At 39.9% G+C, this 13,228-nt stretch overlaps 1 protein-coding gene and 1 long non-coding RNA gene across 5 annotated transcripts in view; one reads left to right on the top strand and one right to left on the bottom strand.

Annotated features, from left to right (window-relative positions):
• Nucleotides 1-263: 263 nt before the first annotated feature.
• On the bottom strand, nt 264-11,557 carry tap2t (transporter associated with antigen processing, subunit type t, teleost specific). 3 transcript variants are annotated; one of them, XM_082544937.1, is made up of 13 exons: nt 11,251-11,341; nt 9,403-9,512; nt 8,485-9,034; nt 7,349-7,463; nt 7,108-7,238; nt 6,652-6,857; nt 6,303-6,500; nt 5,950-6,078; nt 5,694-5,873; nt 5,392-5,565; nt 4,683-4,842; nt 3,521-3,657; nt 264-1,271 (listed from the first exon to the last, which is right to left on the bottom strand). In XM_082544937.1, exons 3-13 carry the CDS (start codon nt 8,987-8,989, stop codon nt 1,074-1,076), a joined length of 2,133 nt encoding a protein of 710 aa, XP_082401063.1. In that variant the 5' UTR covers nt 8,990-9,034; nt 9,403-9,512; nt 11,251-11,341; the 3' UTR covers nt 264-1,073. The 3 variants fall into 3 exon arrangements, with proteins under 3 accessions (XP_082401063.1, XP_082401061.1, XP_082401062.1); XM_082544935.1 differs by lacking the exon at nt 9,403-9,512 and having other exon boundaries at nt 11,251-11,557; XM_082544936.1 differs by lacking the exon at nt 9,403-9,512 and having other exon boundaries at nt 6,772-6,857; nt 11,251-11,557.
• The window catches only part of LOC309713378, a 13,084-nt gene continuing 8,829 nt past the window's right edge, over nt 8,974-13,228 (top strand). Inside the window, exons 1-3 of one of the 2 annotated variants that reach the window (XR_014278576.1) lie at nt 8,974-9,046; nt 9,175-9,238; nt 9,328-9,409. This is a non-coding gene — a long non-coding RNA (uncharacterized lncRNA). The remainder of the gene's footprint in view (nt 9,047-9,174; nt 9,239-9,327; nt 9,410-13,228) is intronic. The other variant, XR_014278577.1, reaches the window with a different exon arrangement.

The raw sequence follows: 13,228 nt of genomic DNA, 5'->3' as shown, positions 1-13,228 counted from the left end.
CAGCAGCAGGAGGAGATATTAACATTTAAGTGGACTCCTGCCATAACAGTCCCAGGGATTTGTGTCTCCTCTGCACTGTGGAGCTCGTAAGGAACAAAATCCAGTTTTTGATTTATATAAAAACACATCCTCTAAGTTATCCTTCAGTATACATGAGGTTTCAACATTAAATGAAGCTGACCTCCAATGAGGAAGTCTTAATAAGGAAGAGAAACGACCAAGTAAAAAACTGGAACGGATCAGGACTCAAAAATTTCCATCAATTTTTCTTCAAAAGCAATTTTAATAAGTATAGTTTAAAAAAGTACATCAGTGAACAAAATCCACTAAAAATAATATTTCTGGAGTTTCAGGAAAAGACACCATGATTCACGGTGGAAACCACAGGTGATGATAACTCTGACAGGAGGAGTGACGAATGTCAGTGACAAAGTCTCACCTTAACAGGAGCTTCTGTTAGAGCGAGGGCTTCTTTAAGGAGTTTAACCCGTGATTCACAGCAAAGCTTTAACACATGGAGCACAAAAGGCAGTGAGAAAAACAGTCCTTGACATTCAGAGCACACCAACACTGAAGCCCTCCATCATTTTAATTGCCTTAAAATGATGGAGGGCTTCAGTGTTGGTGTGCTCTGAATGTCAAGGACTGAATCAGAAAACACTTCATTTTAGAGGACGACCTCTAAATCTGAGTCACTTTATGTCATGACCGTTCTGCTGCCATGTGGAGTATTCATATTTATTTGCATTGTTTACTGGCAGGAAACCCCACATTTTTCCTCTAATACTGCCAATAAATTGCATATATGAACTATACTCTCAAAATGTAGTTACCCATGGTAGCTAAAGGTCATGATTATAATATTCTCTCCACTTCAAACGTTTCCTCCCAGATAAATAAACGAGGATGGACGAGTTGAGCTCCTCTGACCGACCAAACATTGCAGTAACACTTCTGCCGTTTGAAGTTTTCTGATGATGAACAGTTCATTTCTCATGATACAAACAGGTAAACAACATCACTTCTTCTTTGTCTAGAAACGAAAGTATTTGTGCGACGAAAGCACGAGCAGGTCATTGGCTGTCCTGAGAGAACAGCTCCTCCTTCAGACGATAGTAACGCCCTTTTTTGGCCATCAGCTCACTGTGCGTCCCCTCCTCTACGACCTCGCCGTTCTCCAAGAAGATGATGTGATCAGCCTGCTCCACAGTCTTCAGCTGATGAGCCACGACCAGCACCGTCCGGCCACGAGCAAAAATCTCCTTCAGCACCTGAACACAGAAATATGAGGCCACTTCACAAACACAATTCTTTTGTGGACCTCTTCCCCTCTTTGGCTGCAGGTAGTGGTTGTGTTTATTATCAGTTTATCAGCTAAATACTTTCTGGATTAACTGGTTAGTCTTAAAAAAATCAACTTTACAATAATACTAAACTCATAAAACCCTAAAAAATTCCAAAAAGCTTTAGGTTTCCCTTCGACCTGCCTCTGATTCAGGTGTGCAGAGATATCTTTGGGCTATTGTTTTCCATGTCAAGACTGGGGGTGTTGCTGCTTTAAGCTTCTGTGTTATTTCTATTCTAATTTATAGTTACAAGTTTAGCCCCTTCATCTGATTGGTTGCCACTCATAAACAGATGGGTGGGGCTTCTGCACTCACAGCCAGAGCTATGTTCATTCAAGTTCCAGCAACAGGCCCATAAAATTAGAAAACTGTCTTATAGTAATAGGCATCCACACTATTGAGTTCCTGTTTCTCTTTATTCTTTATTTTTCTTTTTCAAGTTGCTTCCGTACGTTTTTTTGGATGTTAACTACTCCCTCAGTTTTCAGCCAATTTTCTCCGTTCAAACTTTAAAAAATTCTGCTCTTTCTGGCTATGACTTTTGGTGCTCATAACTTCTATACTTTTTGAGATATTGAATTTTTTTTGCAATATTTTTTGCCCATTTCTGCCATATTATCAGTGGCCTCACTGATTTTCCTTGCCGGGTTGACCTGTGTTTTAGCTCAGTGAGTTGAGCATCCGTTCTCAGACTGGAAGGCCCGGGTTCAAGTCCCGCTTATGGCAAAATTTCTTTCAGTTAACAGTTAAACTTTTTTAAAACTCTTTTCAGCACAATTTTCAGTTTTTTCACCACTTTTCAGCACAAATACCAGCTTTTTCAGCTGTTTTCAGCAAAAACCTATTTTTAGCAGAAATTCTGCTGATTGAACTCTTTTCAGCAAAATTTTCAGTTTTTTCTGCTGTTTTCAGAAAAAAACTATTTTCAGCAGAAATTCTGCTGATTCATCTCTTTTCAGCGCAACGTTTTGCTTCTTTACCTCTTTTCAGCAGAAATTCTGCTGCTTCATCTCTTTTCTGCAAAATTTTCAGCCTTTTCACCTCTTATTAGCACAAATCTCAGCTGTTTTCAGAAAAAAAACTCTTTTGAGCAGAAATTCTGCTGATTGAAATCTATGCAGAAGAAATTCTGCTGATTGAACTCTTTTCAGCAAAATATTCAGAGTTTTCACCTCTTTTCTGCCCAAATTCTGCTTATTCACCTCTTCTGAAACATTTTCAGCCTTTCCACCTTTTATCAGCACAATTCTCAGCAGCTTCTGCTCATTTCAGCACAATTGTCAGTCTCTCCACCTCTTCTTTGTGAGAATGAGCTAAATAGCAGCCCTTAGACCAGGAGGGCCAGGTTCAAATCCTGCTCAGGGCAGTTTTTTTTTTTTTCTCAACTTTTTCAGCTTTTTTCGGCATACATCTTCAGCGTTAAGGCATCCACACAGCATTTTCGCAGGAAATGCAAATTTTTCTAGTTTCAAATGTGGCTCGCTCATCTTCTCGATGAGCGAGCCACAGGTCAGGAGAGATGCTTTGAGCACAGCCCTGAGTTTATGTTTAGATCACTTCCTGTAACCCCTATTTTGACCACGTGCACTATGAGCTCTGTCATTTCTTAACAAACCTCACACCTACAGAGCAAACACCAACTGATACGACTCTGGAGTGAAGGACGCGAGCTGACAAGTTTCCAAACCTGAAGGCGGTGGATCGGGTGATGAGAGGGACCAGGGTGAGACTGTCCTGAGTCATCTGGGGTGAACATACTCACATCAGGTGTGGGCCACTGTGTGGATTAATGGATTTGCAACCCCGTGACTTTGTCCACTTCCAAAACAAAATAACTTTGAAGGATCTGCATTTTGACACATACTAGAGGTACAAGTTCAGGTGCACTTCATCAAAGAGATTAAAAATCATGATGGAAGCGGTCCAGACTCGCCTGAGAGGAACAGGAGACCAGCCAAATCTAAATCAGGGGAGGTTTGCTTTTTCTTTTTGTGTTATTGGCCCACTGCCCAAACTTTCTCATCGCCAGATATGTAAGAGCAGCTGCTTGACTCACACCCACACACAGAGAAAACCCATTCACGCTTCTTGCATGCAGGATTTCCTTGTTTGGTCACCGTGAGGAAAGCTGAGGGTCGTATGGAAGTTTCTGAGCTTTATTTTTATATACGTACTGAATGCTGCGCCTCGACATCCAGTTTACTGGTTGCTTCATCCAGAATGATGACCTGCGGGTCTCGAACCAGAGCTCTGATCACGGCGATGCACTGCTTCTGTCCTCCTGCAAGACGACCCCCACCTTCTCCTACATCTGAGAGGACAAACAACACAGACCAAGGTTACAGTGGAAAACATGCACCTGCTTCAGGTTTTTCCATCACAACTTTACAGTTAATCATTACTGAAACATAGCTCGTGGTTTACCTGGCTACCAGCTTCCAGCTGGATATTTTACAACTGTAAAATCTGACTTTCCTTACTTCACATCTGTCAGAAAAAGTTAATATTAACTTTCATAAACCTATCTGCAGCTCACCATGATCTATTTTAAACATGTGCCTCTGTACTTGATTATTTTGTCAACTGACTTGAGCATTTTCTCCTTGTTAGATCACCTCTGTAGCTGTCATATATTTTTATTTCCTGATGTAATGAATGTAATGAAAAGAAAAAACACACACAAGGGGCTTATAAGAGAAATATCTCACTGCAATATGCAGTATGAGTAGATAGAGAAGTAATGTAAAGAAAGGCAATCAAGCAAAAGTAAACAACATGAATCTGAATTTTTCCATGTTGTAGGTATGTACTCATTAATAACACTCTTCAAATTTCAGTGATTATTTTCACCGCTGTGGGCAAAGTTAATATGCAGAAGCGTGCTGGTCTTTCAGGGGTGGGATTTCGTTTTCCCAAGGGGTCACATGATAAACTGGGACTGCTGTGGACCAATAAGCTGAACTCAGTTCGTCTCAATGTTAATTTTATCTCTTTAAAAGCTACTGTTATTACTTTTCTGCTCTACTCCACATTCCTGGAAACTGAGGACATTTGTCTTCAAAATAAAAGTTGTGCATTAATGACACATTTCAAAAGGAGCAACAGACAATTATGTCATATAGAAAAGACAAGCAACCTGCTCGAGGTTCACAGTGCCAGCGGTTACCAGGGGCTCACTGACAGCTCTTTAGGCTTTTGATTAGCTTTAGCAACAACTCAGAACTGGTCAGGTAATGCTCATTTTTCCACTGTAACCAGTGGTTGGCAGACAGTTGCCAAGTGGTCTCTAGACCCGTGTGATTGAGGTGAGGCACAATACCACAGATGGCTCTGTACCTGTGTCGTACTCGTTCTCCATTTCAGAGATGAAGTCGTGTGCGTTGACATTATTTGCAGTTTCTTTCACCTTCTCGATGCCGCAATCCTGCAGGCCGTATTCAATGTTGTATCTCAGGGAGCCAGAGAACAGCACGGGATTCTGGGAAACCAGGGTTACCTGCACGAAGAAAGGATTAATGTGGTTTCACCATTTAAACAATTAAAGTAAATAAGCTGACGCGTCTCACAAGAACAAAACCTGAGAGTCAAAGTTTTGTTGGGCTACATGTGGAAAGAAGGAGGTTCACTGTCCACGTGCTATTTTAAGATCTAGACCTACTAGTAAATCAAATACACTTACACCCTCGTCCCCAGAACTGGTCCAGCTGCTCCAGTCAAACAAAAATCTTCCAGCCTCAAAACTCTGAAGAGTGTTTGAGCTGAAGACAAGACTAGACACGGCAGCTTTCCAAGCAAGAAAAGCTTTTACAGAAACCCTCTGACGACCTCTTTGTGTCATTCATTTGAGGAACCGAGGTCTGTGACTTGAAGCTGATGTTAGATTAGACCCACAGTTTTAAACATTAACTGCATCTATATCTAACATACGATTACATGTTTGCATCAATTAAAGACACATTAAGTACTGAGATCATATGTACCAGGAGCATCCCTACATTATTTGATTTAGTACAATGATTTAAGCTGTACAATGAGCCGTCTGTACCTTTTGATGGAAATATTTGTGTTTGTAAAGGTGGAGCGGCTTTCCATCCAGCAGGATCTCACCCTCCTGGGGCTCATACAGCCTCTTCAGGAGGCTGACACAGGTGGTCTTTCCACTGCCGGAGGGACCCACCAACGCCGTCATCTTCCCTGGCTGCAGCTCCATCGACACTGACTGGAGAGAAGACGTCAGTGCAGCATTCATAAATCTGTCCACCTCTCACAAATTAATGATTAACACCATTCCAACAGTGACACTGTAGGATGAACACAACCATCACTGTAACACTAGGAAACTGTTACCTTCAGGGCAAGTTTCTCTTGATATTTGAAGGTGACATTTTGGAAAACAATTCTTCCCTGCAGATTGTCAGGAGCTAAATCTCCCTCCTCCTTACACTTGGGTGTCCTGTCCAGGTAGCTGAACACTTTGGAAATCACTCCAACTGTGGCCACCGTTTCACCATAGCAGTACAAAATCTCCTGCGACATAAATAACCCGTTGAATATCAAAAACAGGCACTACATGTTAATAAATATCCAGAATGATTCGGCTTACCCTTAAATTGACTGACATGGGCTTCTGATACAAGAAGAAGGACACAAGACTGCCGATGCTGAGCTTTCCGGACGAGATGAGAGTGCGGGCCTGTAACAGCATCAGTATCTTTATCCCCAGAGACACCAGCTAAATAAAGAGAGTTTGGAGAGGAGGGTTACTTGCGAAGGAGCTAAAAAACAAACAAAGCAGGATCCATTATCATGTCAGCACATATCAAATACTGGGGAAATACTAAAATGCTTTAAGAAACCAGGGTACCGTTTCTTCTTGGTGCTTAAATATTAGCACATATGCAGTTAGAGCTGAGAATGAAACATGTTCCCTTGCTTGTAACATGACTGTCGCCTTACCCTCCGCACTAGGAGAAAGACTGAACTGTAGATTCCTGAACGTCTCTTGACTACGCGCATCTGCGTCAGAGCCTCCTGATATCTCCTGATTTCGTCTTTCTCGGCCTTGAAGCTGCGGACGGTTTGAATCCCGCTGACCGTCTGGGAAGCCAGGTCTGCATTCTGAGCTTGGCAGTCCTGAATCTGCTCTTTCAGCTCCTGTCAGACAACAAATCAGGATCAACAAATAAAGTCTTCATGACTCCCACTTTTAATATCCTTGATTCTTTCCAGCTGCAAACATTTTTCTTCCTGTCATCGAAAAAAGATAAAGAAAAGTCTGGCTGTTTTTTCTTCCTTTTACACCTACCTTATACAAGGTGCTGTATTTGTTTTGCACTACAGCTAAGAGTGGCATCTCTATGCAGGTGAGCACAGTGAGCTCCCAGGACAGGCGTAACATCACTACCAACATGAGGAAGGTTTTTACTGTGCTGCGAACCACGGCGTTAGCATTCAGCGCTACCGTGCGGCCCATCCTGTCCACGTCAGAGTGCAGGCGGGAGGAAAGACGACCTGGATGGTGAAACAGAGAAAAGGACAGAGTTCAGTAACCGCTTAAATCTGCACAGCTTCAATGTTTGTTTTAGATTATGAGGCTTTTTAGACGCTAGTTTGTCGGGCCAATTGCAGTTTAAGATGACGCTCCATTTACCGAGGGTTAAATCAGCGTTAATATTTTCATTAGGGGAACCTTTGGCATTGTTGACCCTGCAAATTCATGCAGTCCCTAAATATCTTAATAGACATGTCGTGCTCCTCTCACCGGGGTTGTTATCATCAAAGAACTGCACTTCCTGCTTCAGGAGGGTGTGAAACAGCAAATGCTTCAGCCTCTTGTTCAGTCTGGCCAAGGTGCACATAAATATACCACCTCTCATGCCAGAGAAGAGCGCGCTGTTAAGATGGAAAGACAAAAAAAATCAGAGAGATGCCAAGTAAATAAATATTCTTCCTACAAATATCTGAGAGACAAAGAAATGGTGGGAACAGTTTTGGTTCATCACCTTCCGAGAGAAATGAGAACCAGCTCTCCGAGCGCATAACCGAAGCCGGCTTCAAGTACTTTACCACTCAGCATATCAATGACCTTCCCCTGATACAACGGGATAAACGTATCACCTGTGAGGAAAGATGAATGACAGGTACAAAGGTAAACAGGGACAAAGTCAACAAATTTATTAAAAACTTATTTCGAAAGCAGTATTAAACTGTAGTGAGTATTTAAGGACATGTAGTGTGTGGTGGAAATCACATTTGTTACTGACTAGGTTATGAGTGCTGATGATAGACCGTATATAAAGGACAGACTGTGCATTTTTAAGCCAGCCCCCTCTTTGTAGGGGTTTCTTAGCAGAAGTGACAAATCTTGGATGAGCAGGTGGAGTCAGTGTACAGGTGCCGGGACATGCTGCAGGCACGAAAAGTGCTGTCATGGTGAAATCATCTTGCCCAGCCTATTTTTTTAAAATGCCAAAACCTGCACGTGGACCTTATAAAACATGCTAATGTTGACATAACTCGTCTCTCGTATTGATTTGCCCTTTTGTGGACATAAACGAATGGTTCAAATCTGTGCTGGTCTTTGGAACAAATATTCCAACGTGGCTAATTCTGCCATCCCAGCACACAGACTCAGCAGCAGGAATCGATGGTTTTACTCTATCAGTGAACAATGATAGGAGAAAATCTGCTCTCACAGTCTAATTTTTACTTATATACTGTGTTTTAGAGAGGATTTGTAGACTCAAAGGTCCCTTCTCTTCCAGCTGATTAGAAAAAAACCTTAAACAGAGTAAAAGAGAAGTTTTGTTTACTTCTCTGAATTAAGTAACATGCAGGACCTTTCAGGTCTAACAGGATTTGGAATCCAGGAAGAAAAAGACAAATACATACATTCAAGGCCTCCTAACCTATAAACAAACTTCTGCAGCTTCTGTTTCCACTCTGATGCACACAGAACAGCAAGTCCGGTCTCTTAGAAATATTTTATGAGGGAGTGCTTGCTAACAAGCTTGCCCTCCACCCTCTGATCCTAACACGGCTACTTCTGCCTGCATGTTTCTGATCCATAAGTCTTACACTGTAATAAACACATGTGCTCTATCTAACACACTATAAAATGGGAATGTTTTATACTTACAGATGACTCCTAAGATGAGGAAACCGAACGCTGCGATCAGGTAGAGAGTGTCTGGTTTGAAATATTTTAATGTCCTCATAAGCAGCCCACTGGTATCCAGTTTGACGCTGTCCGTTTTTGTTTTTCCATTCCCACTGAGACCCTTTTCCCAAATTAAACAGGCCAGAGATGAGGCCATCGGGCCCAAGAGGAGCATGCTGAGATTGGGAGATGGGCCCGAGTAAGGCTCAGATGGAGATGCTTTAAGGAAGCGTCCACTTTCAAACACGGGAGGAAGAAGGCAAAGGAGCGCCACCAACCTGTGGAGAACAGGCTGGGGCTTTCCATCAGTCAACACAGAGGTGAAAACATGGAGGAAAACCCATTTTACAGCTCCAAAGGCCCACACGCCTTCCAGTCCACCACAGCTGGAGCAGTCGAGCAGCAGCAGCCCGGTCCACATCGATGAACCCAGAACTGCATCGAAAACAAGGACGAAAAATCCTGAGGCTGCCACATCCGTCATTTTACCCTCGGTTGGCGGTGAAAACGCAGGAGGCTCAATCGGATCCTACAACAGCAAGTATTACAGTCACTCAGAAAAGATGTGTTAAAATCTAGATTTACTTTATCAGGAAAACAATTATATTTCCCAAACGTGTGTCTTTTTGTAAAATATTTAACTATTAATCCCAATCATCTCAATGACAGTGGAAACTGCCAGAGGGGGAAAATCGGGCAAACAGGACTTAAGGTTCAGAGTTAACTATTGCAGGTGTGAGCAGCTCATAGTGGGAAGGTGATTCTTTTGAACTTCACCGTTCTGATTGGTTGATTTGAGTATCTTCTTTTTCTCTCTCTCAGGAAAATAGTTAAATCAGATTGAAAAGCTTCTACTTCAACCAAAAACCGTTCATACAGGAAGCAAACGGCCATTACCTTCAAGGTGAGCGACTAACAAGGAGTGCACAGGAAACCACTGACTGGCATATGACCTGGTAGTAAATACTACATGGAGCCCGGACTGTCCACTAGTGGCCAACCATCATCTGCAAAGCAATGCATGATGAGTTAATTGGTCCCTGTGTAAATGGTCCTTAACATTTTTCCTTCCACAAGAAGATGAAAATAGAAAGGTAAACACTAAATAGACATTTTCTTTATTAATTTCTATCTGGTTTCGTTTAGTTTCATTTAGTTTCTAGTGTTTGCTTAATTTGTTTCATCTTCTTCTTTTTTTTTTTAATTAATTATTGTAGTATGAAGGGTATTTGTCAGCACTGAAGCTGTTACAGTTAACTAAAACAAACTAAAAAATTGCAACTAGTAGTGAAAAAAATTTTTTTAGTTAGTGGAATAAAAATAATAACTAGAATTTGGAAAACGAGAACTTTATGCATTTAAAAATGTAAATGTGATCACATTTCCAACAAGCAGCAGAAAGTTGGTGTGCAACTAGCTCATGTGCATGAGATGTTTACATGATATTTAGTGTTTCTAGCTCCTCTACAGTCTTTAGTACTCAGAACCTGCCAGTTATCAACTGCCTCCTCTGCTACTTCGATACAAGTGGCTGATGAGGACATATCTAATCTGTTAATCTTCATCACAAACATTTAAATAAAAAAGGAACCATTCTCCGCAAATGAAGTTTCCTATCAGTGGTCATGCATCGGTCTGTAAAGCCTGACACACACACAGAAGCTGGAAACTAGATCTCATAGGTGTACGTTTAAATTCACATCTCTCCATGTAATTCTGTTTTAAGATATTCTATCTCATTGGTACATAATTTGCGCAAGTTTAATGTGTGTATGTATGACTGTGTGTGTGCCTGAATTACTTTTGGTTAATTTAGGACCTTTTGCTACTGTGGCCCAACATTCATTTAAGTGGTTTTATAAGAACATAAATATCGATAGAAAATATCAGAGAAAATAAAAAGTAAAACTGAACTGAAACTAAACCTTTCCTATTCCAAAATGGAAGGATCAAATCTGGCAACAGAGTGAAACTAGCGTAAACTGAAACTAAAATTTTAAAATTAAAAAAAGGTAAAGTAATATGAAATTTTATACTGTAATAACACTAGTCAGGAGCCTAATTTTTCATGACTTCAGAGGAGAGATTACAGTACAAACACAGCGCTTTGTGAAGCATTTGGCTCACGATCATGAGGTCATCCTCAAGCCTCAAACATCTGGACCAAAACCTCACCTGAGACGGTGTAATAACAAACTGGACCAAACTATAAAAGGCTAAAAATAACCACATTTCCTCTCTATTTGTTATACTTTGTGTCGTTTTTTGGTTTCAGTTTTTGTTTATTTACACCCACTCTCGCAGTATTAGGGTTACTCTCAACAAATATATCCTTAATCACTGAATAAAATATGCAAAAAAGTAAAAATATAGGTCCTGCATTTTTAATTTAATCTACTCTAAGTACCACAGAGACACATTTTGTGACTCCGGGGATAAAACGGTGCTGTTTTTCAAACTGTCTACATCACACTTATGGAAAATATGAGCAAAACGTTAACACTAATATCTGTTATAGTTATATTAACAAAGCCTTACAGATATTTAATGCAACTGGAGCATAAAATATATCTGCAGCTGCTGGTTCTCATTGTAGCTTTCTTAATTGAGGTGGTAACTTCAGTAATAGGCCGTTTAGGTTACCTGCTCTCCTACCTGCCGTTTCACATTTACCTGTGTATACACCTGTGACGCATTAAAATGTATTTAAAATTGAGTTAATCGGGATTGATTTAGATTACCTACCGTATATCTCTCTCCTCCACAGAGCACAGCTAGCTTAAGTGTCTGCAGCACCCGCTTCACTTTTACTTTCACTTTCATTTAGCTGACACCTGCGCGGCTCAGACCACGTTAAAAAAAAAAAAAAGAGCGACATTACACAAAATATCAAACTCTGTCCTCATGTCTGTTCAACTATCGTTTTTGTACCACGAATCAACGTTTGTGGGACAGCTGTGGAAAGTTTTACACTAAGAAAACGGCTCATTTCACACATTGGCCACAAGATGGCAGCAGTTTGCGTCGTTGCTTATGCTGCTGGAAACTACTTCCTCCCTTTCACAATAAAGGCACGGCGGTTTGTTTAATTGTCTGTGTAGGAAAGATTTACACCCTTTTGACAGTGTGACACTAATTTTGGCAAAAACTCTTAAAAAAATGTTTTTACATGAAAGTTAGGTTTTATATATTTCATATGACAGTTTACTGGTGAAAATTCCCATTTTTGCATTTTCTAAAAATAGTATAATACATAAAAGCATAATAATAACATTACACATGATTCTTGTAGCATAACAGGGGACACTTGGATGTCATTTTCTTATCATATTGCCTGGCCTTTACAGCACAAGTCAGATCCCAGTTTTTTATATTAATTTAGACAGACAGACAGACACTAGTGCAATTTTACCAGCATCAGCAGAGACCGATCAACCATTTTTGAACAATTGATCATAAAATGTTGACACCAAACTTTTTGACCATGAAAATTTTTTTTTGTGGAATTTATTAATTCTTATAAGAAAATATAAAATCAGTGTCAACCCTTTCATACTATAAGAAAAAATAAACAGTATACAGGCTTATATTTGATAATAAAGCCTTGTATTACATCCATGTTGATATTTTTTGTTATTTTTGTTCTAGTTTTTAAACAAGCACTTATGAAAACAAGTTTGAAGAGAACACATATAATATAGTTTTACTTTCTCCTCAGCATGACATTCAATGATTCTTGCACATAGAGAGAGGACCAAGTTCAGCAGGTATCATATGCTGTGGAGCCCTAAGGACTATATTAAGGGTATTATAGTGTGTAAACACACAGTGTCACTGATTGGGCCAAAGTAAAAATGTCAGCAGAGAAACAGAGTTTCTCCCAAGTGTCTCTTATCCATTTTTATAATTTTATTAGGTATAAAATCAAATGGTCTTTTTTCCTAGTAAGATCAAACTTTGACTGTTTCCACTAATTTATTGGGCACTTACCAACAACTGCTGGGCTTCAGGAGCTTAAATCCCTCTCAAACCTTTTTCAGTATACTTCAAATAAATACGCACCAATATTATGTGTACTAATAAAAAATAAGAAGAACATTAGTTCTCAGTCTGAGAGGCTGTGTTTTATTCTCCAATAATAACCGAGGCACGTAAAAATACATAAAATTAAAAAATTTAAAAAAATCCCAAGAGACATCTCTGATATTCAAACATTTATTTTCCAGAATCATAATATATAAATAAAGAATTTATAATAAAGTTATTTGAATTAAAGCAAGACAAGCATCTAAAAATTACTAAAATCCTCTGTTGGTGCTTACATCTTTGTTTACTGCAATACAGTTTATACCTGAAAAGTGTATTCAATACTCTGTTATAATAGCTTGTACTTGTAGTGTGAGCTGTGATCAGCGCCTTTGAAATATTCCTTCGAAGAAATGTTTCAAATGTCTGACATGAAAAGCGAAACCATCTGCTTCTTTGTTTCTGAAAGCACGTGAAATTATCAGTGTGGGTAATTTTTACGAAACACGGCAGCTATGTAAAAAGGCACTGTTGCATTGAGGAATGAAAAGCAAGCACAAGAAAAGAAAAACATCATTAATTCACTGCTATTACAGTACATGTTAAATTGCTATATATGACTCTGAAGTGCAGGCAACAATTTTCTAGGTCCATGTTGAGTGAACCAAACAGCTCAGCAAGGTGGGAAGAAAATGTA

This window comes from Aulonocara stuartgranti, assembly GCF_965226115.1.
Source record: "Aulonocara stuartgranti genome assembly, chromosome: 8".
Taxonomy (NCBI): Eukaryota; Metazoa; Chordata; class Actinopteri; order Cichliformes; family Cichlidae; genus Aulonocara; species Aulonocara stuartgranti.
Note: the sequence above shows the minus strand (reverse complement) of the source record. Positions and strands in the feature narration are given on the sequence as shown.